We start from the raw sequence: 24,483 nt of genomic DNA, 5'->3' as shown, positions 1-24,483 counted from the left end.
TAATATTGACATATTTTGTGGAGGTTGAAACCCCACATGAATGTGTCTTTTTTTTTTTAAATTAGAAATTCTTTTTATGGGGGGTTCTAAACCGCCACAATGATTAACCAAAAATTGCCACAAAACACTAGCATAAAACCCCCACAAAAGGGTATAGGAAACTGCCACTGAATGGAATTGTGGGGGTTGTGAAAAACCGCCACAAAGGAGCTCGTGGCACCTCAAATTTTCGAGGTTTTTGAAACTGCCACGATCTTTTTTGTGGGGGTTTGAAACCTCCACAAACAAGAAAAAAACCGCCACAAATAAGCAAAATCCTTGTAATGATTATTATTATTATTATTATTATTATTATTATTATTATTATTATTATTATTATTATGTCTTTTAAGGTTTTAAAATAATTGGATTGAAACACTTATATGCTCCAGTGCCATACGATCGAAGAGTGAAATTCTATTTAAGAGATGCTGGCTTTTATAATGTGTCTCAAATTCGAAAAATTGTAGGACAAACGGCCCTGATCAATACTTTAGTAGAAAGGTGGAATCCAGTTACTCATACATTTTATCTTTCCATAGCTGAATGTACTGTCACTTTAAAAGATGTAGTATTGATTCTCAGAATTTAAAAAAATAGTCTACCAGTTACAGGGCCAACTGCCAGCAATCACGAACTCATGCAACAAGAATGCTTGTTGAACTTTGGAGTTGCACCCACAACGAGTAATTGTAGAGGTAGCTTTATGAAGCTAACGTGATTGCGTAAAATTAAACATGATATAATGTTGACTGATTATGAGGCATGGAGTGTTATACCAGGTGCCACATCATGTTGTTATTTGGTACGACATTATTTCCTGACAAGTCTGGTGCAGGAGTGTATTGAAAATTTCTACCTTTACTCCGTGATATTCCTAAAATTAGGATATACAGTTGAGGATTAGCCTGTCTTGTCCATTTGTACAGGTCTTTGTGTAAGGCTATGCAATATGATTGCAAGGATTTGGATGGGCCGTTAACACTGCTGCACGTATGGGTTTGGGAGCGAATGCCTTTTCTTGCATCAATGCGTCGTCCATCGACATTTCCGTTAGCTTATTGGTAAGAGCTTTTGTTAAATATTATAAAGTTTCAAATTTATATTAATGTTATGTAATTAAATAATTTTTATGTATTTTATTAATGTAACATTTTAATATCACATGTAGAATGAGTATCATTGTCTTTCGACGGAGTATAAACGCTTGACACCTGCACATGTCAGGCATATGCTTGATAATATGCAGAATGATAACGTATGTAAATTAACACTTATATGAATTCCTCGTGTTGTTAATACTATTAATGATTATTGTTATTATCATGATGTTTACCAAAATGCATAATTCATGCTGTCACAGTTTGTGTGGGACCCATATAGTCCGCGGATTCTAGGCCCCGATTTCGTGCTACATACATGATATCTATGAGGATCCACACTTTTGGTTGTCACCGTCTCCTCTTAGTTTCTTTGAGTGCATTGAGTGGTGTCCAACTAACAGGGTTAAGCGACAATTTGGGAGGCGACAAGATAACTCCGGAGAACCCGAAGATTCTCGGAGATGCACACAACAAGTTGTTGATGGGTCCAAAAAATTTGAACCAGGCCAACCAGTAGAGTGAATGGATTAACTTGTGGCAAAACAGACAATGGGATGTGCTTGGTACTGAGTTTGTTGAAAATTTTGAGCCATCACATGAGTATATTGATTGGCACCATCGACAATATGCCGATCATTTACAGTTGTCCGCTTGATTTCCTCTACCACCACCACCATCATCACGTTTGCCATCTCCACCACTACTAACATCACTACCACCACCGCCGCCACCACCACCACAGGCACGTCCTTTGTCACCACAATTACAGGAAACTATGGCAGGATGGTCTCCAACTGATCAACAAACAGAGCTGCTAAACATGTGTACACAATATCTATATGTCCCATCATTTGAGGTAGCACATAGTCATAACACTGCCGTTGATAGAGGCAATGGCAGAAACTGTTTGGGATCAGATTGTTGGGTTCATACAAGACCAAGGTACGTCACAGATGTCAAATGTGATGAACCCAACCCAACACCCTCCACACCAGCAGGAGCATCTAGCTCAGCTGGTGCAACAGCCACTTCGGGTGGTGCCTGGTAGATTTTCTTTTGATGCACGAGTATATGGTCCATCCAGTTCATCTCATTTAGCAGCTAGAATGTCACTTGATTCCAGTAGGAGTGAATGGGGTCGAGGTATTTGTCATGAGTACAACTCTGGAACTAGTGCATATAGTCCAAGAATCGATCTTAACCTCATTGATTCATCAATTCAGGAGACAGATGAAGAAAACCAAGTTGTCTCTCACAGATTTGGTGCATACCATGATAAGATGGACTCTGGTGACGAAGATGATAAGGAAAACGAGATGGATGATGATGGTGGTGATGAGGCTGATGATGGCGATGAGCAACTGCAGGCTAGAACCGGAGGTAATTCAATTATAGTTATTGTTGCATGATATTGTAGCGTTTGTTACCGTTGATAATGGTCTTATTTCTATTTTGTTAATCACATGATATTTAGAGTTTATGCTTAATTATGTTGCTTAATTATTGTTGCATTGTTCTTAATTATGAAAAAAATTGTTATAGTCCTATTATGTCAATTAGAATAAATATGGTGTATTTGTTGGCAGACCATTGAAGAATTGGAAAAATGCTATAATTTGAGAGTAAATCCACCACATTGAAGCCAAAATAAATATACTCCATCAACAATTAAGAAGCCTATGTCTAATAAATATAAAAATGTGGTTAATACTGTTAAGAAAAAATTTAGCAAGTGTGAATGGTAATTTCACTACAAATTGTAAGACTTTAGAAAAAAGTCCTATCTTTGTACTAAGTAATAACTATGTTGAATTGATAATTATTATATGTTGCCTTAAATATTTATTCTTTTTTCCCACTTTATGCCAAATTAACTTGAATAGAAACAATAGACACTTTAGATAATAACAATCATTAATAAAAATAATCTCCAATTGTTTTTATAAATTACAAACTAAGTGTCTCATGTAATACATTATTACGGTGTTGCTCAGTCGCATGAACTAGGTCTGGCACCATGGGGGCATCTACTACGACTATGACCCTCGCCTTCGCAAAGCCTACAATATCGTGAACCTCGCATTGATCGTGTGTCCATCTCATTCAAGAAACGAGTTTATTTGGGACAGCCTTTAGTGACTCTCTTTAATATTTGGATTAGCTATCATCCTTGGTCCTCCATACACAGGCCACGTTGTCGAATTGCCCAATGGCCTAAACCTCGCTCTATACACCTTTCGAATCTCATCCATCCGATAGATCTTGTTTACATATACTTGCTACTTAAGATGTTGGTTTTCACAGCAGGCAAAGACATGACGATATGGAAAACGATTTATTTGAAATTCACCACAATCACAGTGTCTACGACGTAGGACTGCATACTCAACCCCACTGGGCATCTCTTGCACTTTGAATACCTCATTTTGTCTACCAAAGCAACTCACCATAATGTTTCCAGCAGCGATCAGATTTTGCCTGAATCTTTTTAGTAACTGACTCGGAGAATAAGTGTCCAGCTCTAATGCGAGACTCAGCTTTAGCCCTCTTCCTTGTGAATAGCTCATTCAATCTGTAAAATGTCACCTTCACAAGTGCTGTAACAGGAAGATTGTGTGCCCCCTTCAACACTCTATTGATACACTAAACTAGGTTTGTCGTCATATGACCCCATCGATGTCCACCATCATATGCCAAGTCATGCCACTGGCAGGGAATCCGATCCAACCACCAAGTGTAAGCCTCACCCCGAGCATGCAACCATTGGTACCGCATTTCATATTTATCCCTTGTCTTAGAATAACCTGAGAAAAAAGATTCAAGATAAACACACATTAATTAGCCCATCTAAAAAGTGATTCATGTGATTCATATAATATTAAATAAAACGCTACAGTTAATTACCTATATTCACCACAAGCTTTTGCATGAACGGTGCCTTAAACTGCCTTAAAAAGTTGGATGCTATTGCCTAATGCAAAATATGTGTATGACCCTCGGAGGCTCCCATGCTCCGTTACAACGAGCAACGACTGAGCTAATATAGTCATGTCAATTAGAGACAAAGCTTACTTCATCCCTCGTTACTACATGTGTTTGCAAATGGCGAAGGAAAAAGAACCATGCATCTAACGTCGCACCCTCGATAATGACAAAGGCAATAAGCACAATATTGTTGTTGCTATCTTGTGAAACTAAAACAACAATGCTCATTTATATTTTCCATACAAGTGTGCGCCATCTACTTGTACAATCGACTTGCAGTGTCTGAATGCTCTAATGTATGGGTAGAAGCTCCAGAAAACTCGATTTAGAACCCTGACATCTTGAGCCAACTCATCCCCATGGTAACAAGGTAACGTTCCATACTCGACAGCTGCTGATGGCTCTTTCGCAACCATTGCTTCAAACCATATCGGCAACGCTTCATAAGAGGCTTCCCAACCACCAAAAATGTTTTTCACTACCTTCTGCTTAACCAACCATGCCTTGCAGTAACTAATCGTATAGTTGAACTTTGATTGGATATCTGCAATCACAGATCGTACCTTTATGGATGGGTCAGCCACTACCAATGGCCTAATCGCTTTTGCAATCGTGTTCGAGTCCAACTTCGAATGGTATTGAGAAATAGTTTCTCTTGTACAGGTATGGCTGCCATTGTATTATCTAATCTCCCAACAATATTTTCTTTGCATCATGCTTACCCTGATAAGCCAGTCACAGCTGGCCCTATGTTGCACACATTTTACATAAAATGTCATTGGCTCAAATTCATAAATCTGATAATCAACACCTCTGTGAATTGTATAATCTTTTACTGTCTTTATCACAGCCTCTCTAGAATTAAATTCCATTCAAATGACAAACTCACTATCTGCGACCACAGTTGGATCTGCAATAATACTGCAAAACATATTTACACAGTGCAAAATCATAATCAATTAACATGTAACTTACTAATTAAAATATCATGCTCACAACTACACACCTGCATTTGCATACTCTGGAAACTCTGGTTCATTCATTGCATTGAGATCCAAAGCTCACATGAAAGATGGCTCTCTGAATGGATGCTCATTTGCTAGTAGCCACGTCCTCCACATCTGACTCAACGGTGCATTCTGTTTGTTCCTCATCTGAATTGATCAACAAAATTGTAATTGCCTTCATATTCCTCTTTGCTTTTACTATTATAACTTTGCCACTCAAAATCCAGATGAGGTTCTTCAATAGTATTAGGTAACTGTTCGAACTCCACAAACAGCTCAATGACCGACATTTGTGATTGAGTTTCACAGTAGATTGAGAATATCTCTTGTAAACTTACGTCATTCGTGATGTACATCACTTAAAATTTGACGAATTCACTGAATACTAATATAGGTCATCTATATAAAATACTTGTCACCTTTTTTGGCATATGAGAATCTATATTTTGACAAATATAACTCTTAAACTTCTCGAAAAAAACTATAAAAGAAAAAACACGTGTACATGGATTATTACACATAAATATCACACCTTCAGGTATTTTTGATAAAATTTAACCATTATAATAAACTTTTAATTAATATTACTATTTATTTTTGGATTAAAAAATTAAAATTATTTTTTAATAAATAAAACAAATATTTCAAGTATTATAATAATAAAAAGGAATAAAATATTTAACTGAGATGAATAACAAAAGAAATAAATAACCACACACAATGAACCAAGAAAAAAAATACAAGAAAACGGATAGAAGAGTAGAAGCAATAAGAGAAAAAATGGACACTTGCAGGAGATGAAATGATATGTGGTCAGGAGGACATTTTTGTCATCTTAGAGCTAAGGGACGGAATGATAATCTTGTCATATTCAAGGATCTGAATTCTAGAAGAATTGTGCCATGCCAGTCTTGGACATCTAGAAGACCAAGAGTTCGTCTAAAAAATAGTGGTGCTGAAAGGGCAACAATTCATAAGGCCCATTGGGCTAAGTCAGGATAGCAAGAAGCCCAATAATACTTTTCAAATTTAATGGGAGGCATAATTTATTATTAATTTTCGAATTTTTTAGGCATTTATTTTGGTTTTTTTTGTTGTTAGAGTTTGTTGGAAGATTTGATTTACTTTTGATTTGTTTAGTAGTATTTTTAGGGATTTTAAATTTAAATCAAATTTGATCTAATCTAATAAGATCAAATCTAATTTAAATTAGTTATCATATCTTTAGGATTTTAAAATTTAAATCAAATCTGATCTAATCCAATAAGATCAAATCTGATTTAAATTAGTTATCTTATCTTATCTTTTAGCTAGTTTGTTTGGGGTCTATTCAAACACCTTCTGGTGAGACAATTTACATAACTTTTGATGAATAAAATTTCTTTAGTGCTTTATGCACGTTTTTTTGTGTGATTAAGTAAGGTGAGTGATTTGTTTCGCTTGTTGCATGGAGAAAATTGAGTGATTCAATTTTCATCCCTCTGATCTAGGTTGTCAAGGACAAGTTCTTTGAAGGTCTAGTAGGGAGCCCCTTCCGGTGACTTAGGTTGCTAATAACAGGTTTCTTAGAGGTCTAGTAGGAAAAAAACACCCTTATCTATCCTTTGTTTTTCCCTTATCTATCTTTTTATTTCCTTATCATCTGGTATCAGTTACAGGTTGTAGGTAAATTCTTATTTATCTACACGTTCCATGGGTGATAAACCACTATTTTATGGTTTATATTGTGTTTAATTGTGTGGTTTTATCATGATCCTGACCCACTTATTCATTAAAATAGCATGCAATTATATTTCCTTCCTGAAATTATTACATGAGTGAAAACTGCTTCTTAGAGACTTTTAATTGTACATTTTACTTCTCCTTTATTCCATTCGATGCCGTGATCTGTGTGTTAAGCGTTTCAGGCTTTATAGGGCAAGAATGAGTTGGAGATTGGAAAGGAAGCTAGCAAAAATGGAAGGAACACAAGAAATTAAGGAGATGACCAGCGAGAAGCGACGCGGCCACATGGGCGACGCGACCGCGTGGAGAAGATCAAATCGCAGTGACGCGGCCGCATGGATGACGCAACCGCGCGAAATGGAAAAGTACGAGCGACGTGGAGGCGTGGACGACGCGTCAGCGTGGCAAAGCAGAAACGCGAATGACGCGTCCGCATGAGCGACGCGATCGCGTGACGTGCGCGATCTGCATAATTTACAGATTCGCTGGGGGCGATTTCGGGCCCTATTTTGACCCAGTTTTTGGCCCGGAACAGCAGACTAGAGCCAGAGAACATGCAGAAACCAAAGACAACATTCATTCTACACAGTTTTAGTTTTAGATCTAGTTTTGCTCCTCCTCTAGGTTTTCTCTCTACACACATTCATAGTTCTTAGGATTTTAGTTTTCTCTTACTTTTTTGGCATTGGAACACTGAGAAGAGTTATTACCTCATCAAGACTTCGTCATTCTAGTTCGTTTTCTTCACTTGGTTTAATCTTCCATGTTCCTTGCTTTGTTTAATTTTACTATTGGAATATTCTTAGGATTATTTAATACAAGGATCACTTTTATTTTTAATTGACTATTTTAACTTTATTTACAATGTCTTTCTTTAATTCCTTTTTTTATGCTATGAATTTTACATTCACAATGAGCGAGTAGTTCTCTAACTTGATGGGGAATTGATTGAAAGGAACCCTTGAGTTGGAAGGCTTGAAAGAAAAATTGTAATTGGGTTTATGGTTGGATTGCCTCCTAATCACTAACACCAATCCCTTTTTATTAAGTGGGTTGCAACTTGTGAACGGACATAGCATTCCAACTTGTTTGACTTTCCTTCACCTAGCGAAGGATAACTAAACAGGATAACCTTTAATTGTCAATTAATCCTGAGAGCATTCCAACAATAATAGGGATTCCAACTAATCAATTCCTAGTCAAGGCTTTTATTTACATTATTCAAATTTACCAATTTAATTTTCTGTTTGCCCAATTCAAACCTTTTTTGAAAACCTCTGATTAATAAAATAGCACACTTTTCTGCAACTCGTTAGGAGACGACTTGGGATTCATACTCCCAGTATTTTAAATTCAATTTTCTGTGACACCTTTCTAAATTGAGGAGTAGATTTTTGGCAAGTTAAGAACTATACTTACAACGTAAATGTTTTAACAATTTTTAATTTTCCAACTTCTGCACACCATCAATTTTTGGCGCCGTTGCCGGGGAGTTGCAATAGAGTGCTAAAGTTATTAATTAGAATTTATTTATTTGTATTTTATTTTATTTTGCTACTATGAGCTGCCTGTTTCTTTCGTCAAATAACGCGTTCACTTCCTGATCCGCGCTTGCTAGTATTCGATCCTGAAATTGAAAGGACTATTTCACGAATAAGGCGAGCTCGGCGTCGGTTAGTCCGCTCTGAGGGCGGATCTGAAAGTGAACTTGAGGAAGAAACCAACTCCCGTTCTACTGATTCGGTTGATTCACGTGTAGACGACATGGCAGCTAGGAGAGTTACCATCCAGGAGGAAGGAGCCCCTGATTTTACAATGCAACCGTTTCAAGTGCATCACCCAGCGGTGGCTACAGATTTTGAAATAAAGACCGCACTGCTCAATTTGATGCCCAAGTTTCATGGCTTACCTGCTCAAGAGCCCATCAAGCACCTGAGAGATTTCCAGGCAGCCTGTTCTACTGTCAGGCGAGATGGTACAGATGAAACTTCAATTCTGCTGAAAGCTTTCCCGTTTTCTCTTGAGGAAAAGGCAAGAGAGTGGTACTACACTCAACCCCTAGCAAATGTATCCAACTGGGATACGCTCAGAAAAGAGTTTTTGGAGAAATTCTTTCCATCTGAAGTTACTGATAAACTGAGGAAAGACATTTCCACAATTGTTCAAGATGACAACGAGACTCTCTTTGAATATTGGGAGCGCTTCAATAATCTTCTGGAAGCATGCCCCCACCATATGATTGACAAGATAGTGTTGCTCAGCTACATCACACAGGGTATGAGGCCCCAAGATAAGACCACATTGGAAAGTGCTAGCAATGGGTCTATGAAGAAGTACAAGACCACTAATGAGGCATGGCAATTGATCAACGACTTAGCTGAATCTACTAGGAACCACAGACAGAAGCAAGGCCATTCAAAAGACGTTGTAGAAGTATCCTCTAGCAGAGAGACTGCTGCTCTAACTCAGAGTATCTGTGAAATGACCAACTTGTTGAAGCAAATGCAATTGAATCAACAACAAGTTCAGCAAGCTCAACCTCCTTCACCACTGCAAGGCCAACAGTTAGTCCCATAGAGAGTCTACGGAGTCTGTGCAGATTATAGCCATTATACTGATGAGTGTCCGCAGCTCCAGCAGGAAGATAACACCGTGGCAGCCACTCATAATTTCTACGACCGCCCCAACCAAGGGTACAATCAAGGTGGCAACTACAGCCATGGATGGCAGGACAATTCTAACCAGAATTGGAGGGACAACAATAACAGAGGAGGCAGAGATAATCAGAGAAATCAGAGGTGGAATAATAATAACAACAGGCAGCAGAACCAACCTTATAGAGCACCTCACCTGAGGCAATCCCAAGGACCACAGAATACCCAACAGCAGACCTCTCAATTTACTCATTCTTCTTTATCTCCTAATGAAGAGTTACTACAATCTTTTGAGCGGAGGCAACAGACCATAGAAAATAACATTATGAATAACATTAATGCCAGTCTGAATGGTCTGACCTCTACTTTGCAAGCTCTTGTTTCACAGATTGGATCAATACAAAATTCCAGTAAGCAACCTTCAAGCTCCACTGGAATCCCCTCTCAACCATTACCCAATCCAAAGGGAGGCATTAATGCCATCACCCTGAGGTCCGGAACCACACTGCAGGAGAGGAATCAGGAGGATTCAAGCTCACCAGAACATGCCTCAGCTGAAGAGGTAGTAGAAATAGAAGATGTTGAAGAGGAAGAAGACATACAGGACATAGCTGAAAAAGAAGAAGTCCAACCACAGGAGGAAGCACCGAGAGGCTTTCACATTCACAATTTTAGGAGTAGATGTAGTTTTTAGAGAGAGAGGTTCTCTCCTCTCTCTTAGGATTAGGATTTAGGACTTCTCTTAGTTTTAGGAGTGACTCTCAATCCAGGTTCAATGTTCTTTTATTTATTTTTCCAATTTAATTTATGAATGTCTATGTCATATTTAAGTTCTTTTGTTAATGCAATTTGAGGTATTTCAGTTTAATATTGCTTTCTTTTATTTACATGATTATTGCTTCCCATCTGAAGGCATTCTTATTCCAGTAGATTTACTTTTCCCCTTTTGGTTTTGGTTAAGAAATCAGTAACTCAGGAGTTATCCAATTCAACAGCATAATTGATAATTATTATCTTGCCAATTGAGTTGAACTTCAATAATTCCAATATTTTCTTAGGAAATAAATAGGATTCGAAGATCAAACTAATTTATCCCTTGACTTTCCTTTGCTTTAGTAAAGGTCAACTAAGTGGAATTAAGATTCAACTTTCATTATTATTGATAAGGATAACTAAGTCTGGACTTCCAATTTCTCATACCTTGCCAAAAGTTTATTTTATAGTTATTATTATTTTATTTTACTTGTCATTTAACTAACTTTTTACCTTGATCCAAAACCCCAATTTACAACTCATAACCAATAATAAGAACACTTTCCTGCAATTCCTTGAGAAGACGACCCGAGGTATGAATACTTCGGTTATCAATTTATTTAGGGGTTTGTTACTTGTGACAACCAAAACGTTTGTAAGAAAGGTTGATTGCTTGGTTTAGTAACTATACTTACAATGAGAGTTTACTATAACCTCTAAACCATCAATCTTCAGTTCTTCAATGGGTCTTGTTTAGTTTTTTTTTTCTGTAAATTCATGTTAGAGTAAAAAAAAAACAAAACAAAACAAAATTTTTTTTTCTTTTTTTAATTTTGTTTTTGCAATTATTCTATCTTTATGTCAGTGTCTGAAAAAAAAAACAAAAAAAAATATGATTGAGTACGAAAGTGATGATGACGGAATCTCATATGTGAAAAAGGGTTTTCGGTTGAAAATCCCTGCATTTAAAGGGAGGAACAACCCTGAAGCTTATTTCGAATGGAAAAGAAAGGTAGAGTCGTTTTTTGCAACTTGCATCCTTTCAGAGGAAAAGAATGTTCGACTAGTACAAGCCAATTTTTCCGATGATGCCCGTATATGGTGGACTGAATTAAGAAGATCCAGAAGATGGTACGGAAAGAGTCCAATTTGCAGCTGGGAGAAGATGAAGAAAATCATGAGGAGACAGTTTGTGACATTATCATACCACATGAGGAATCGAGTTGTACTATCATCTTACCACAATGAAATTTTTGGAAGATTTTGTAAGTTGCAACAAGGTTCACAATCAATGATGGAGTACCACAAGGAGTTTTTATATTTGATGGACAAGGCTAATATCAAAAGGAGTCCTGAGGTTCTTATGGAACGATTTTTGTTTGGATTACACGAAGAACTTGCAGATATAGTCCAAGGTTACCGTTACAAGACCCTGGACGATTTGGTCAAATTGGCCATTGACAGGGAGCAGGTGCAACAAATAATAGATCGCCATAACAAGAGAAATTCTTCTATGCCTATCTTTCATTCTTCTTCAAAGCCAGAGATGGAAGAATTTGTTGAGTATGCTGTGGAGGGTGATGTGTCCTTGGAAGATTCAACAGTACAGAATTTCTCAACTGGGTCCTTGGGATGTGAGCAATTTGAAAAATATGAGAGAAAAGAAATTGAGAAAGAGATTGAGTGTTTGAGTGAAAAGAATCCATGTTTGATTGAAAGCGAGAGTTTTGAGAGAAAATATGAGAATAGTGAGCGAAAGGAGTCAATGAGTGACAAAGAAACTGATAGCAATAAACACACTTGTGAGAGAGATCTAGAAAGTTCTAGCTTAGACAAGAGTGCCTTAGTATCATTGAATTCCATGGAATCCTTAGTTTCTCATACATCTAACCATGAAATTCCTAGTGTTTTTATATCAACTTTCCCAGGCTTTGTAGATTCACTGATCAACTATGGAGGCATTAATATGGATGAAAAGAAAAGAAGACAAAATTGCACACTTTGAACAAGATGGTGAAACTATGGTTGGAAAGATTGAACTTGCACACATGAAGGACATAGCCACAATTCAGTGGGTAGAGAAGAGTCATCAAACCATGGTATTTAAACCTGGAGATTGGGTTTGGATTCCTTGGAGGGACGAAGAGCATCTCATGCAAGATTCGAGGACGAATCTTTTTGAAGAGGGAGAGAATGATATGTGGTCAGGAGGACATTTTCGTCATCTTAGAGCTAAGGGACGGAATGATAATCTTGTCATATTCAAGGATCTGAATTCTAGAAGAATTGTGCCATGCCAGTCTTGGACATCTAGAAGACCAAGAGTTCGTCTAAAAAATAGTGGTCCTGAAAGGGCAACAATTCATAAGGCCCATTGGGCTAAGTCAGGACAACAAGAAACCCAATAATGCTTTTCAAATTTAATGCGAGGCATAATTTATTATTAATTTTCGAATTTTTTAGGCATTTATTTTGGTTTGTTTTGTTGTTAGAGTTTGTTGGAAGATTTGAGTTACTTTTGATTTGTTTAGTAGTATTTTTAGGGATTTTAAATTTAAATCAAATCTGATCTAATCTAATAAGATCAAATCTGATTTAAATTAGTTATCATATCTTTAGGATTTTAAAATTTAAATCAAATCTGATCTAATCCAATAAGATCAAATTTGATTTAAATTAGTTATCTTATCTTATCTTTTAGCTAGTTTGTTTGGGGTCTATTTAAACACCTTCTGGTGAGACAATTTACATAACTTTTGATGAATAAAATTTCTTTAGTGCTTTATGCACTTTTTTTAGTGTGATTAAGTGAGGTGAATGATTTGCTTCGCTTGTTGCATGGAGAAAATTGAGTGATTCAATTTTCATCCCTCTGATCTAGGTTGTCAAGGACAAGTTCTTTGAAGGTCTAGTAGGGAGCCCCTTCCGGTGACCTAGGTTGCTAAGAACAGGTTTCTTAGAGGTCTAGTAGGAAAAAAACACCCTTATCTATCCTCTTTTCCCTTATCTATCTTTTTATTTTCTTATCATGAAAACTATACATAGACAACCAAGAAAAGAGAAGCAAGAAGAGAAATAAAAGAGTAGAAGCAATAGATAAAAATATGAACATTTGTAAGAAATTACATTCACGAATACTCTTTATATAGAGAGAAAATACACAAATTATTACTATCGTTTACAAATTAAAATTTTTTTTAAAATTGTGAAAAAAAAATCAACATTATCAATTTTATTTGTCACATATTACAAGTAAATCGTGACTTTTATTTTTTTTGAGAAGAAAAATTTATTATTTTTTTCAGATTGATAGTCTCATTTTATGTTTTTTTTTTTTTTTTTGTTGCTTATTCAAATCGTGATTCAAGTCTCAAGATTTATTTTAAATCTATTCATCAATCCCATATCAATAAATTACACCAAATTTATATAATATTTTCTGTAATACGTGAAAAGTTTTACAACGACAAAAAAAATTAGCCTAGCAAAACCCTATCTTTAATAATCAGATTCAGCAAACTTATCCATTTCTAAGGTCATAATAAAGATTAGTGTCTAGCTACTTGGCTAGTAGTAACTCTAGTCTAGATTTAAGTTTCATTATGATAGTAATAAATTGTGCTCCTGTAAAGCGACACAGCCAACCTAGCCCCTATATCTGTATACTTTGCACATCTTCCTGATTCATTATTTACTACTCCATTAAAATATACCCCCGACTCATCACTACTGCATTTATCTAAACAAATAAATATGCAGACATATACTTTATGAACGGAGAGTATTTGAACGGTCTTAATAACTTTATGAACCTATACTTGATCATGAATTATCTTTTTCTTTTCGGTCGCCAAAGCTACTTATAAGAAAAATAGACATATACTAACCACACCAAGTCTTGCACTATTATTCAAGACTTAATTGATATGATGTCCAAGAAACTTAATACATATAATAAATAATTCAAAGGTAATTGTTATGAAAGTATAAAAGAATAAAAATAAATAATTTAAAAATTTAAAATTTATTATAAAAAACAAATTAAATATAATTTAGATACTAATTCATAAACACAGTAAAATTGATGTAATTAAAATATAGGAACCACTCAGATAAAGACGTCTAAAACGTCTTTTTTAAAGATGTTTTTATTAATTAAAATTTAACAGTTAACACATAATTGATTAAGTCGTGTTATTTTTGTCAAAATTAGGTTAGACAAATTAATTTAAACGAAAAAATAGTGAATTAAATCTTGAATCGATCTAAATTAATATTATTTTTTTATAAAAAATGACTAGAATACCTTTATTATAGAAAATGACTAAAATACTCCTATATATAATTTTAAAAACTCTAAATCCTAATCCTATAATGGCAGAGAAGTAAAGGACTAGAATTTAAGATTCTCAAAATTAATAAATATAATAAGAGTATTTTAGTCATTTTTTATAATAAGTGTATTGTAGTCATTTTTTTAAAAAAATAATATTAATTTAGACTAATTCAAGTTTTGATTCACTATTTTTTTATCAAATTAATTTGTTTGGCCTAATTTTGAAAAAAAGATCAAATTAATATATCACACAACCAAAATGCAAGTTTAAATTTATTTCTACTATTGCGATTATGCTTTTTAAGACATACAATCTGTAATTATTTTGAAAATATTTATTGTGTTTGAAGACATATTTTAACTTTAGTGACGTTCATAGTATTAAATTCAAATTCACTTAGCCTTTTAGCTCGTCAAAAAATTAGTTACTTGTATATAGAGATGGCACTACTAGAAAATTAGTTATTACAGACGGATATTTCCGGCGGATTTTATCCCACAGAAATACAGACAGAATTTTAGAGGAATTTTTTGTTGGAAAACAAAAAAATGAATTAGCATAAATTACAGATGGAAAAGAGAATCCGCCTATAATTCTGTCGGAAAAATTAAATTTTTTTCCGTTGAAAATGATTACAGACGAAAAATCCGTCTGTAATTAATAGACAAAATGCTGCATTTTATTAAATTATTACAGACGCAAAATTCGTCTGTAATTTAAAATTTTCGTTGGAAATATTAGAATAAAGATTTGAAGATCACGGTTATACCTCTTCATTTCACACCACACCTTCGCGATTCCACGCTCATTCCTCTAAATGCTTCATCGACGGCGCTATCAGCCTTGCACCGCCGGCTCACCGAACCTCCATTGCACTCAACTCCCATCGGCCTTGCTCGCATTGCTCCCTTCCGTCACACCCCTTCCCGGTTCTTCTTCGTCGCAGCCCTTCCGTCGGCCTTGCTCGCATCGCTCCCTTTCAAACCCTAATGTGCGTTTTTCTCTTCGATCTCGCCATTAGTGCTTGCTCTTTTCCGTGTGTTGCTGTGTTTCTCTCTTCGATCTTGCCTCAGCTGTGCAAGTAACCCTAATCTCCTTTCTCTTTCATCGCTGTTTTCTTTGTTTCAATACCATCTCTAACTCTAATTATATTATCCTATGTTCCGTCACTATGATTCTATTTCCTATTCTATGATAAGAACTTGTAACGGTTATAGTTTTTTATTGTGTTCTTATAAACTTGTTCGTGAAATCAAGATTCCTGAATGCATTGACTAGTTTCATTTTTATTGCTGAGGAAGAGGAGGAGGTATGCATATGCATTTTCTGTTGTCATAGCAAAACTATTTGAAATTTTACTTGAACAATATGTTGCCTTTTATTTAATTTCTTTTTTCGTTTTTGGTTATTAAATAGGATTTAATTTGATAAAGTTTCTGCCTACTCTTTCTTTGAATCTGATTTAATGTGTGACTGAGAATTTTTAGTTAAAAAGTTTGTCTTTCTCTTCTATTTTTAGGTTATTTGCATGTAAATTGGAGTTTTGAAGTTTAATATACCTGCTTTGAACAGAGATGGGTGGCTTAAATTTGATGAACTGGGGAAGAAAATACTGTCTATTGCACTATCTGCTGCTTTGGCATTGGCAGCTGATCCACTTACCTCACTGATCGACACAGTGTTTGTCAGCCACATAGGTACTTATTATTACAGATGGTGAATTAGTTAGTTAGTTATTAGTAACTTTCTGTTAATAGTCACTTAAATCATTAACTCAAACATACTCTTGTATAAAGTAAGCTAATTTGATTAAATTAATTTTATTTATTGGTTTGCATGTTCTTGTTTTAAACTGGTTGAAAGTATGGAATTGTAATTTATCTGCCTGCAGCTTATTTGGCTTAATTTTATTCTCACCCTGGAAGTCCATTCTGAATTGCTAGTTTGTTGTTTATTTAATAGATAGTTGTAATCTTGTAATTGTAGTTGGTGATGATGGTTACAAGTATTTGCTTGTCTTAGGTTCTGTTTGTTTGGACATACATTTGATTGATGATTGTTCTGTAGTACTTGTTCATGGAAAGTATTGCTAGTTTATGGATTAGATCTTGCTATACTGTTCCCTATGTTAAGAATGTTAGCATGTCTTATTCAAGTTTTGGTTTCCTTAATTTTATCATGGGTAGTGTTAAGATCAAAAACCATTTATTGCTTTTGGTGAGATGGTTCTTCTCATGATACTAGATATTATATGATCCTTATAGGAACTAGTTATTTTCTTCCATTATTTTCTTCCATTCAAGGTTTAATCCTTTAGGCAAAGATAACTATCAAAATAATTGAATTTGAAGAAGATATAAGACAAAAAGTGTGATAAAATGTGTGGTCAATAGTCGTAATTGTTCGGTTCAATGCTTGAATGCTAGTTAACATAATAATATTCCTCTAAATTTTGTAATCATCTCCTTGTTATTTATCGGGCATTTGTTTGATTAGAATGTGAATATAAGTGGATGAAAAGTGATTTAGTCTCTGCATATTTTTCTGGGCAATCCCTGAGCCAAGCCCATTTTAAACTTGGATGATTCTTCCTATGACTTCAATAGCCTTCACAATGTTCTCAAAAGTTTTTTGAGTTATTCTATATAATATTCAGTTATGTTGGACTCAGATTGCTATTGTTCTTTGCAGTTCATATTTCATCTTCATCAAAAAAAAGAAATAGCCACTTTCTTGAAGAAAGTCACCTCTCAGGAACCTAATCTTCATGTTGTTGACATTGATCTACCACTTATTGGAGTTTGTGCTCACAATTATTAAGTAAGGTTTAAAATTTCTGCATAGAAAATGCACATGTTCTGCATATGATATTATGCACTCCACTTTTTTTGTTTTTCTCATTGATATCCATCTATCATGAGTATAGATTAAATTAATCTCTATGAAGGTAATGACTTTGCTAATATGTAGAAACTATAATAAGATATTCAGTCATGTTTTGCTACATTTGTAAAAGTAGTTGTGTTCATGCTTGCTACTTGAATGGTTTGGGTAAAAGATGCTGTGAAACAATTAGCTGCTGTTATTTGTTGGCTGTCATTTTGGTGCTATGAATTTTCTATTTTATCTTGAGATTATGTTTAGGTGATAAACTTAATTCCAGGGAGAGGTGAGGAAGTATTTAAAAAATTGAAACAGTTTCTCTAGTTAAAATTTAGGTGTTTGCTACTCTGTTGATTGAATCAGTGCACAGGTCAATTCAACTAATTGACTTATTGTTCTTTCTTGCAATTGAACTAATCTGTCATGTCAGAGTTGTTTGCGTCAGTTGACATGTTCTGTTAGTTACAGATTAGAATGGAACCAAATAAAAATGGCACATTATAAGGGTTTAGGTGGAAGGTCCAAATCAGTGGTGTGTTGCAACATGGGTTAAAGAAATTTATCTGCAATACTGTTGAATTTCCCAGCCGACTTTGCTAAATCACATGTAATTTATTTAGCACTTGTAATTTTTTGTCTTAATAGAGTCATCAAATGCAAGAAAATCTCTGGTCCTCTGGTCATGTGCCTCTAGTCCTCCTCCTTCAACTATATCGATTTTGGAAACATATAAGAAAATCTGTTTATGTAGAAAAAGTTATATTGATAGCTAAGATAGTGGTATAGATCTTAGTACAGGTTTACACTAATAATAATTTCCATTAAATTTGCACAGTTGGATTATTTATAGTGTATGCTTTGATTTACCTTGAATTATGACTCCTATTTGTAAAAGAGTGTACCAGAAATCCATTTCTTCAATGCCAGGTTTAAGGAATAAATAGGAGATGTTTTAGCTGCTCGCGCTGCATATATTCAGCAGACTGGTAAAGAGTCGGATTCTGATTTTGTGCAAAATGTTATATTAAGAGCCAATATGGAGAAACGTTTGGTATGCAATTAGCCTTTGCTACAATTGAAGAAAGCTTTACTCTTTGATGATAAGCTGATACAGAAAAGATGACTACATGCGCTACCTGTTACATTTTTTTGCAGGGAAATATGGAGTCAGCTTGTGGTATATACAAAGAAGCAATAGAGATGGCTGTTGCTGAAGAGAATTTACAGCATGCCCTCCCTAATTTATATGTCCATTTCTCTCACCTAAAATATATGGTACATGGCATATTTATCATTTTTTGTTGAATTTTCATTCTAAAAGGCTAAGCAACATTCTATAAAAGCCGTAAATGAAGTTTTTAGGCTATAGTTACTACTAGCAATTAGTAGCTACAAGGTTTTCTCATTTGTTGCAGCTAACATATCATAATCATAAACAGAATAAATATTGATCCTTCTCATTTTGCATGCTGATTTGAGGTGTAGTTAACCAATCCTGTTACTTCCATGTTCCTTTCTTGGTTTCAAGAGTACAAACAACATGGATGCTGCTAGAGACATCTTGGTAGATGGCATAAAGAATTTGCCTCAAAACAAACAACTTCTGGAGGTAGGTCTATCTTTTCCATATTATTTATGTAACCCTAGTAGAAGTGGAGAGACCTAAGCTAAAACTTTTCACAAGTATGCATTTATAGATAGATACAGCAAACTTCAAATTACTTGCTGTTATTTAGAATGAGCAGGGGGCAACTCGTCATGTCATAAGTTGCTACTGGCTTGAATGTCTAATGAGACTTCTTCCCTTTTTCCCTTTTTCTATATATATATAAAGAAAAAAGTTCGTTTCAGATGCGTGGTGCATGGAATAACTCAATAAACTGCAGTTATTTTAGAGCTTATCCAACTTCATATTGCTATTTTAACAATTTCTTTAAGTATAGTTACTATTAACAACATTAGTTTGTGCCTAACCCTTCTTTTTCCTTTCATTCTTTCGAATCTTGTTATTGACAGCCTTCAGAACTGTAAGGATACACTTGCAACGTGCCAAGTACGTTTTCTTCCATTATTGGAATTTGCCCCTTCTGCTACCATTATCTTTCTTGTGCACACATTATTGTCTAAATATTTATTATTCTATTTTTTTTATTATTTTATTTATTTACTATCTGTTGTCATGTTAAAAGTGGACTTTAGTTACATTTCATGTAATTTAAGAGATGAATTCATGATTGGTTATCAATGACAAGGCTTCATTTATAACTATTGACTTGATCAGTGAATTTTCCAGAATGAACTTGAGGCTGCTAAATCTGAGATTCAAAGTTGGCATTCTTCAATTCAAAATGAGCCTTGTGTACCTGCTGGTGCCACTCCTGGTTAGTTTGTTCCTTGTCTTTGGCATGTTAATTGTGATATACATCTGCATTTTAATTGTTCAAGTTTTAGTTCTTTGTACACAATTGCTTTATTTTTTTGTTATAAATTTATCCGTGAACTATTAGTTAACCTTTGTTCTTTCCAGAGCCCAAAATGTTGCCTGATTATCTTCAGGCCCTGAAATCCTCAGAGGAGTCTTTAAGAGAGCAGGTTTAGAATATAATCTGCCCTTTTTTTTCTGTTGATGTAGTTCACTATCCATTGATTAATTATCAATTATCATTGACAATTGACATATATCTATTGTTATCAGCTTGAAAAGGCAAAGAAAAAGGAAGCTGCGTTCATTGTAACATTTGCAAAACGAGAACAAGAGATAGCAGAGTTGAAGGTATCATGCTCAAAATAAGATTTTTTCTATAGCATGACTGTATATGTGCAATTACATTTCTTTCTGACATCAACTTTGACCACCTGAGTAAAATTTATTTCCACCCTTTTAAGAATACTAACAAATTTACCCACTCTTCAATGCTAGTCAAGTTGAAATAATTGCCTTATTTGTTGTCTGAGTGTAGATCGGATATAGTAAGGTAGACATCCTCTGCTCAGAAAGTAGGAAGCAGCGAATAATTTTGATGGACCAAGAATCTCAAGAAGCAAGTATATTGACATCATCACTAAGAAGCTCAAGAAAGAATGAAGCTATCCATAAATTAGGATATTGAATCTTGATGAGTCCACTAATAGTTATTTGTCATCTAATGTATTTAGATTGTATTATTGCATGGAAATAATTGCTTCTTATTATAAAGAAAGCGTTTTGTACTCTGGTGTGTTTTTCTATTTATACCATCAATAAAAATTTGTATTTATTAAATTTATATTTATTTTGTATGAAAATAAGTTTATTTTGTAATTAGAAAAATAAAAAAAATTCTATTTTACCTTACTGACGGATTTACAGACGAATTTTCTGTCTGTAATTAAAGTGTAAGAGAATTTTCCAAAGTTCAAATTACAGATGGAAAATCCGTCGGAAAATCCGGAAAATCCGTCGGAAAGTTTGTCGCCTTTGGGAAATGGACAGAAAATTTACAGAGGAAAAATCCGTCGGTAACTGGTAAAAATCCGTCTGTAATTTTCCGACGGAAAAAAATCTGTCGGTAAATAATTTCCGACGGAGTTTTTACAGAAGGACAAAATCCGTCGGTAATTTCATCAATAACCAAAAATTTGTCTGTAATAAAGACTAAATCTATCTGTAAATCTGTCTGTATTAATCTATTTTCTAGTTATGTAGGATTGTGAACCAAAAATAAAACATACATGAAAAATACAGTAATTAAAGAGTAGACTCCCAATCCCAGTCCATAATGATAACAATAATGGAAACCCTGGCGATGATCATAATTGTTACTAAAATAATACTAGTACTGCCACCCAAATGAATCATTAGAAGTCAGGACATTATTAAAATACAAAATATTTAGAAAACAATAAAAATGAATTTAAATTAATTAAAAATTATTTTATTTTATTTTATATTTAATTATTTTTAAAAATAAATATATAATATTACATATAATAAATAAATAATTTTAAATATTATATACATAAAATTATAAATATTAAATTAAATAAGATAATTTAAAAATCGAGAAAATCTAGAGAGTCAGTAATTTTTGTATTTTGTAATCAATACTTAATCATCAAAAGAAAAGTGAATGATCTTTTATCATTAAATATAATTTCACATCATTAAAATATTATTGATGACCAACTGATGATTACAAAACACAAAAATTGCTGAGCTAGCACTTCTCTTAAAAATATTATTTTCGTAACATTATTCATTAAAAATATTAGTAAAATGTAAACACCCAGTGGGTCAACCTAACCTAACCTCTGCATTGTCGACTCTCCATATGCTTGTGTCCCTCTCTAGTCTCTCCCTTCATTTGGGTCAACTTTATGATTTATGAATTATGAATCTTCACTCCCACCTTCTCTCTCTATCTCTCTCTCCTGTATAGTTTATATACACACATCACCCTCAAATAACAACGTTAAAAAACTCACTCTCATCATTCACAAACACAAACAGAACAAAACATTAACAGCATTAAGGTTCCATAATTGTTCGTTCATTCAATATGATGGTAGAGGACACATTCTTGTTCCCGCCAGATACAGATCTTGATCTTAGTTTCACAAGCACCACCACTGACCGTACCTTCACCACGGCCTCCTCCTCCGCCCGCACCTCCCTAACACGCACCAGCAGTCTCACCCTCAGCTTCAGCTTCAACGACCGTCTCTCCGCCGCATCCGCCTCCGCTACAACCTCATCTGCCTCCGTCCTCCGCCGTCCCCACCGCAGCTCCGACCCACACTGGTCCGCAATCCGCGCTGCCACCGCCCTCTCCTCCGACGGCCGCCTCCACCTACGACATCTCAAGATCCTCGGCCATCTCGGCACCGGAAACCTTGGCCGCGTCTTCCTCTGCCGCCTCCGTGACGATCACCATGGCGGCGCCACCTTCGCCCTCAAGGTCGTTGACAAAGACCTCCTAAACGCCAAGAAACTCTCCCACGTAGAAACCGAGGCAGAAATCCTCCACGCGCTAGACCACCCTTTCCTTCCCACGCTCTACGCGCGCATCGATGCTTCTCACTACACTTGCCTCCTCATCGACTACTGCCCCAACGGAGACCTCCATTCCCTCCTCCGCAAACAGCCCGGCAACCGGCTCTCTCTCCGGGCGGTTCGATTCTTCGCAGCGGAGGTTCTCGTCGCGCTCGAGTACCTCCATGCGCTAGGAATAGTTTACAGAGATCTCAAACCAGAGAACGTTCTGTTACGCGAGGACGGTCACGTCATGCTCTCGGATTTCGATCTCTGCTTTAAAGCTGACGTGGCACCTGTTTTCGAGCGTAGGTCACATTCCCCGAGACTAACAACAAACTCAAGAAACCGTTGTTTCTGTTATAACAACTATAGCAACAAATCTCGATTTACGGAGCGCGTGGTGGCGGAGTTTGTTGCGGAACCAACAACGGCGTTTTCACGATCGTGTGTTGGGACCCACGAGTATCTCGCTCCAGAGCTTGTTTCTGGTAACGGTCATGGTAACGGCGTGGATTGGTGGGCTTTTGGGATTTTCATCTATGAACTTTTGTATGGTACGACGCCGTTTAAGGGGTATAGTAAAGAGAGCACGCTGCGCAATATAGCATCCAGCAGGGACGTGAGATTTTACGTTAATGAGAGAGAGGAATTGGAGGAAGGGATAAGTGAAGCTAGGGATTTGATTGAGAAGCTTTTGGTGAAGGATCCGAGGAGGAGGCTAGGGTGCGCCAGAGGTGCAACGGATATTAAACGGCACCCGTTTTTTGATGGGATAAAGTGGCCGTTGATTCGGACGTACAAGGCACCGGAGGTGAGGGGGTTGGTGAAGAGGAGTAGGTCGTTGCAGCACGTGACTAGTCACGTGACACATGGTAGAAGGAGAAAGTGGTGGTGGAAAGCGCTTGAGTATGTGATGAGGAAGAAGGGGAACAAATATAATTCGAATACAAACTATAGTAATGGGAATTATTATCATTTTGTTAATTGTTATAAAGTTAGGTAAATCAATGCGCAATGCAAAGCTCAGATGGGATTTATAGTTTTGATTTTTGAATGTAGTGGGAGTTTGTAAGCATTGGAAGATAGGATAGTGTTGTAAGTTGTAACTTGTAAGTTGTAACCATAGTTTTGGGTGTGCAGTATTTTACGAGATAAGTTTGACTGTTGTATATGAATCACAGTGACGACACACAGAACGTTCATGATGATTATTTATCCTTGACTAAATTTTACATCTTTTGTAATGTTTTCATTTATTTTAGTTCCTCCAAAATATTGTGGTAAAATACACAATAATTAAACTAATTTGAATAAGTTGAATAACCATCTCAGAGTAGGGAACTCATCTCAGTACCTATTTATGACCTACCTGTCATACAAAATAACTCCACATCAACTTTTGCGTCATAAACGGTAAATAGGAACTCAAAGTATCTCTCTCTTCTCCATTAAGAGGAACTAACTTTAGTCTCTGTTGTGGTCCCACTTAATTAATTAATTAAAATACTTAAAATTAATGTAATTGATTTTTTAATAATATTATTTAAATTTATAAATTTAAAAATAATTCACTATTAAAAGATATTAATATTAAATAAATTTATATGTAATAATAATACACAATATATAATTCGAAATTACACTAATTTATAGTTTTGTGTTTACAATCGCTAATTTTAATAATATCGTAGCATTTTAAATTTTAAAAATAAAAATAACTAACTCAACTAAGAATTATTTTGTAAGGTGTAAAAATTAAATTTATTTTTTAATGTAAGTAAATTTAATTATTTAATTTAATTAATTATTTTTTAAATAATTAATATAAATTATTAATTAAATAAAAATATAATTATTTAATATAATTTTTATTATAATTATTACTAATTTAATTATTATTTCATTATTTAATATGATTATTTAATTATTTCTGATTTTATATTATTATTTTTTTAAAATAACTTGTCAAATGGCAAGTTATTA

General features: G+C 35.0%; 2 protein-coding genes across 3 annotated transcripts; both read left to right on the top strand.

Moving 5' to 3' along the window:
• Window positions 1–701: 701 nt before the first annotated feature.
• Window positions 702–2,551, top strand: LOC148548217 (uncharacterized). Of its 2 annotated transcripts, XM_088497626.1 has the most exons (3): window positions 702–1,103; window positions 1,211–1,297; window positions 1,403–2,551. In XM_088497626.1, exon 3 carries the CDS (start codon window positions 2,036–2,038, stop codon window positions 2,549–2,551), a length of 516 nt encoding a protein of 171 aa, XP_088353752.1. In that variant the 5' UTR covers window positions 702–1,103; window positions 1,211–1,297; window positions 1,403–2,035. The 2 variants fall into 2 exon arrangements, with proteins under 2 accessions (XP_088353752.1, XP_088353753.1); XM_088497627.1 differs by lacking the exon at window positions 1,211–1,297.
• Window positions 2,552–21,857: 19,306 nt separating this feature from the next.
• Window positions 21,858–23,727, top strand: LOC107614514 (serine/threonine-protein kinase WAG1-like). Its single transcript, XM_016316700.3, has one exon. The coding sequence runs from the start codon at window positions 22,025–22,027 to the stop codon at window positions 23,501–23,503; it is 1,479 nt and encodes a 492-aa protein (XP_016172186.1). The 5' UTR covers window positions 21,858–22,024; the 3' UTR covers window positions 23,504–23,727.
• Window positions 23,728–24,483: the final 756 nt, after the last annotated feature.

Source organism: Arachis ipaensis, chromosome B8 (assembly GCF_059453495.1).
Source record: "Arachis ipaensis isolate K30076 ecotype BB chromosome B8, ASM5945349v1, whole genome shotgun sequence".
In the NCBI taxonomy this organism is placed as follows: Eukaryota; Viridiplantae; Streptophyta; class Magnoliopsida; order Fabales; family Fabaceae; genus Arachis; species Arachis ipaensis.
The sequence above is the reverse complement of the archived record's forward strand: the minus strand, read 5'-3'. Positions and strand labels throughout refer to the sequence as shown.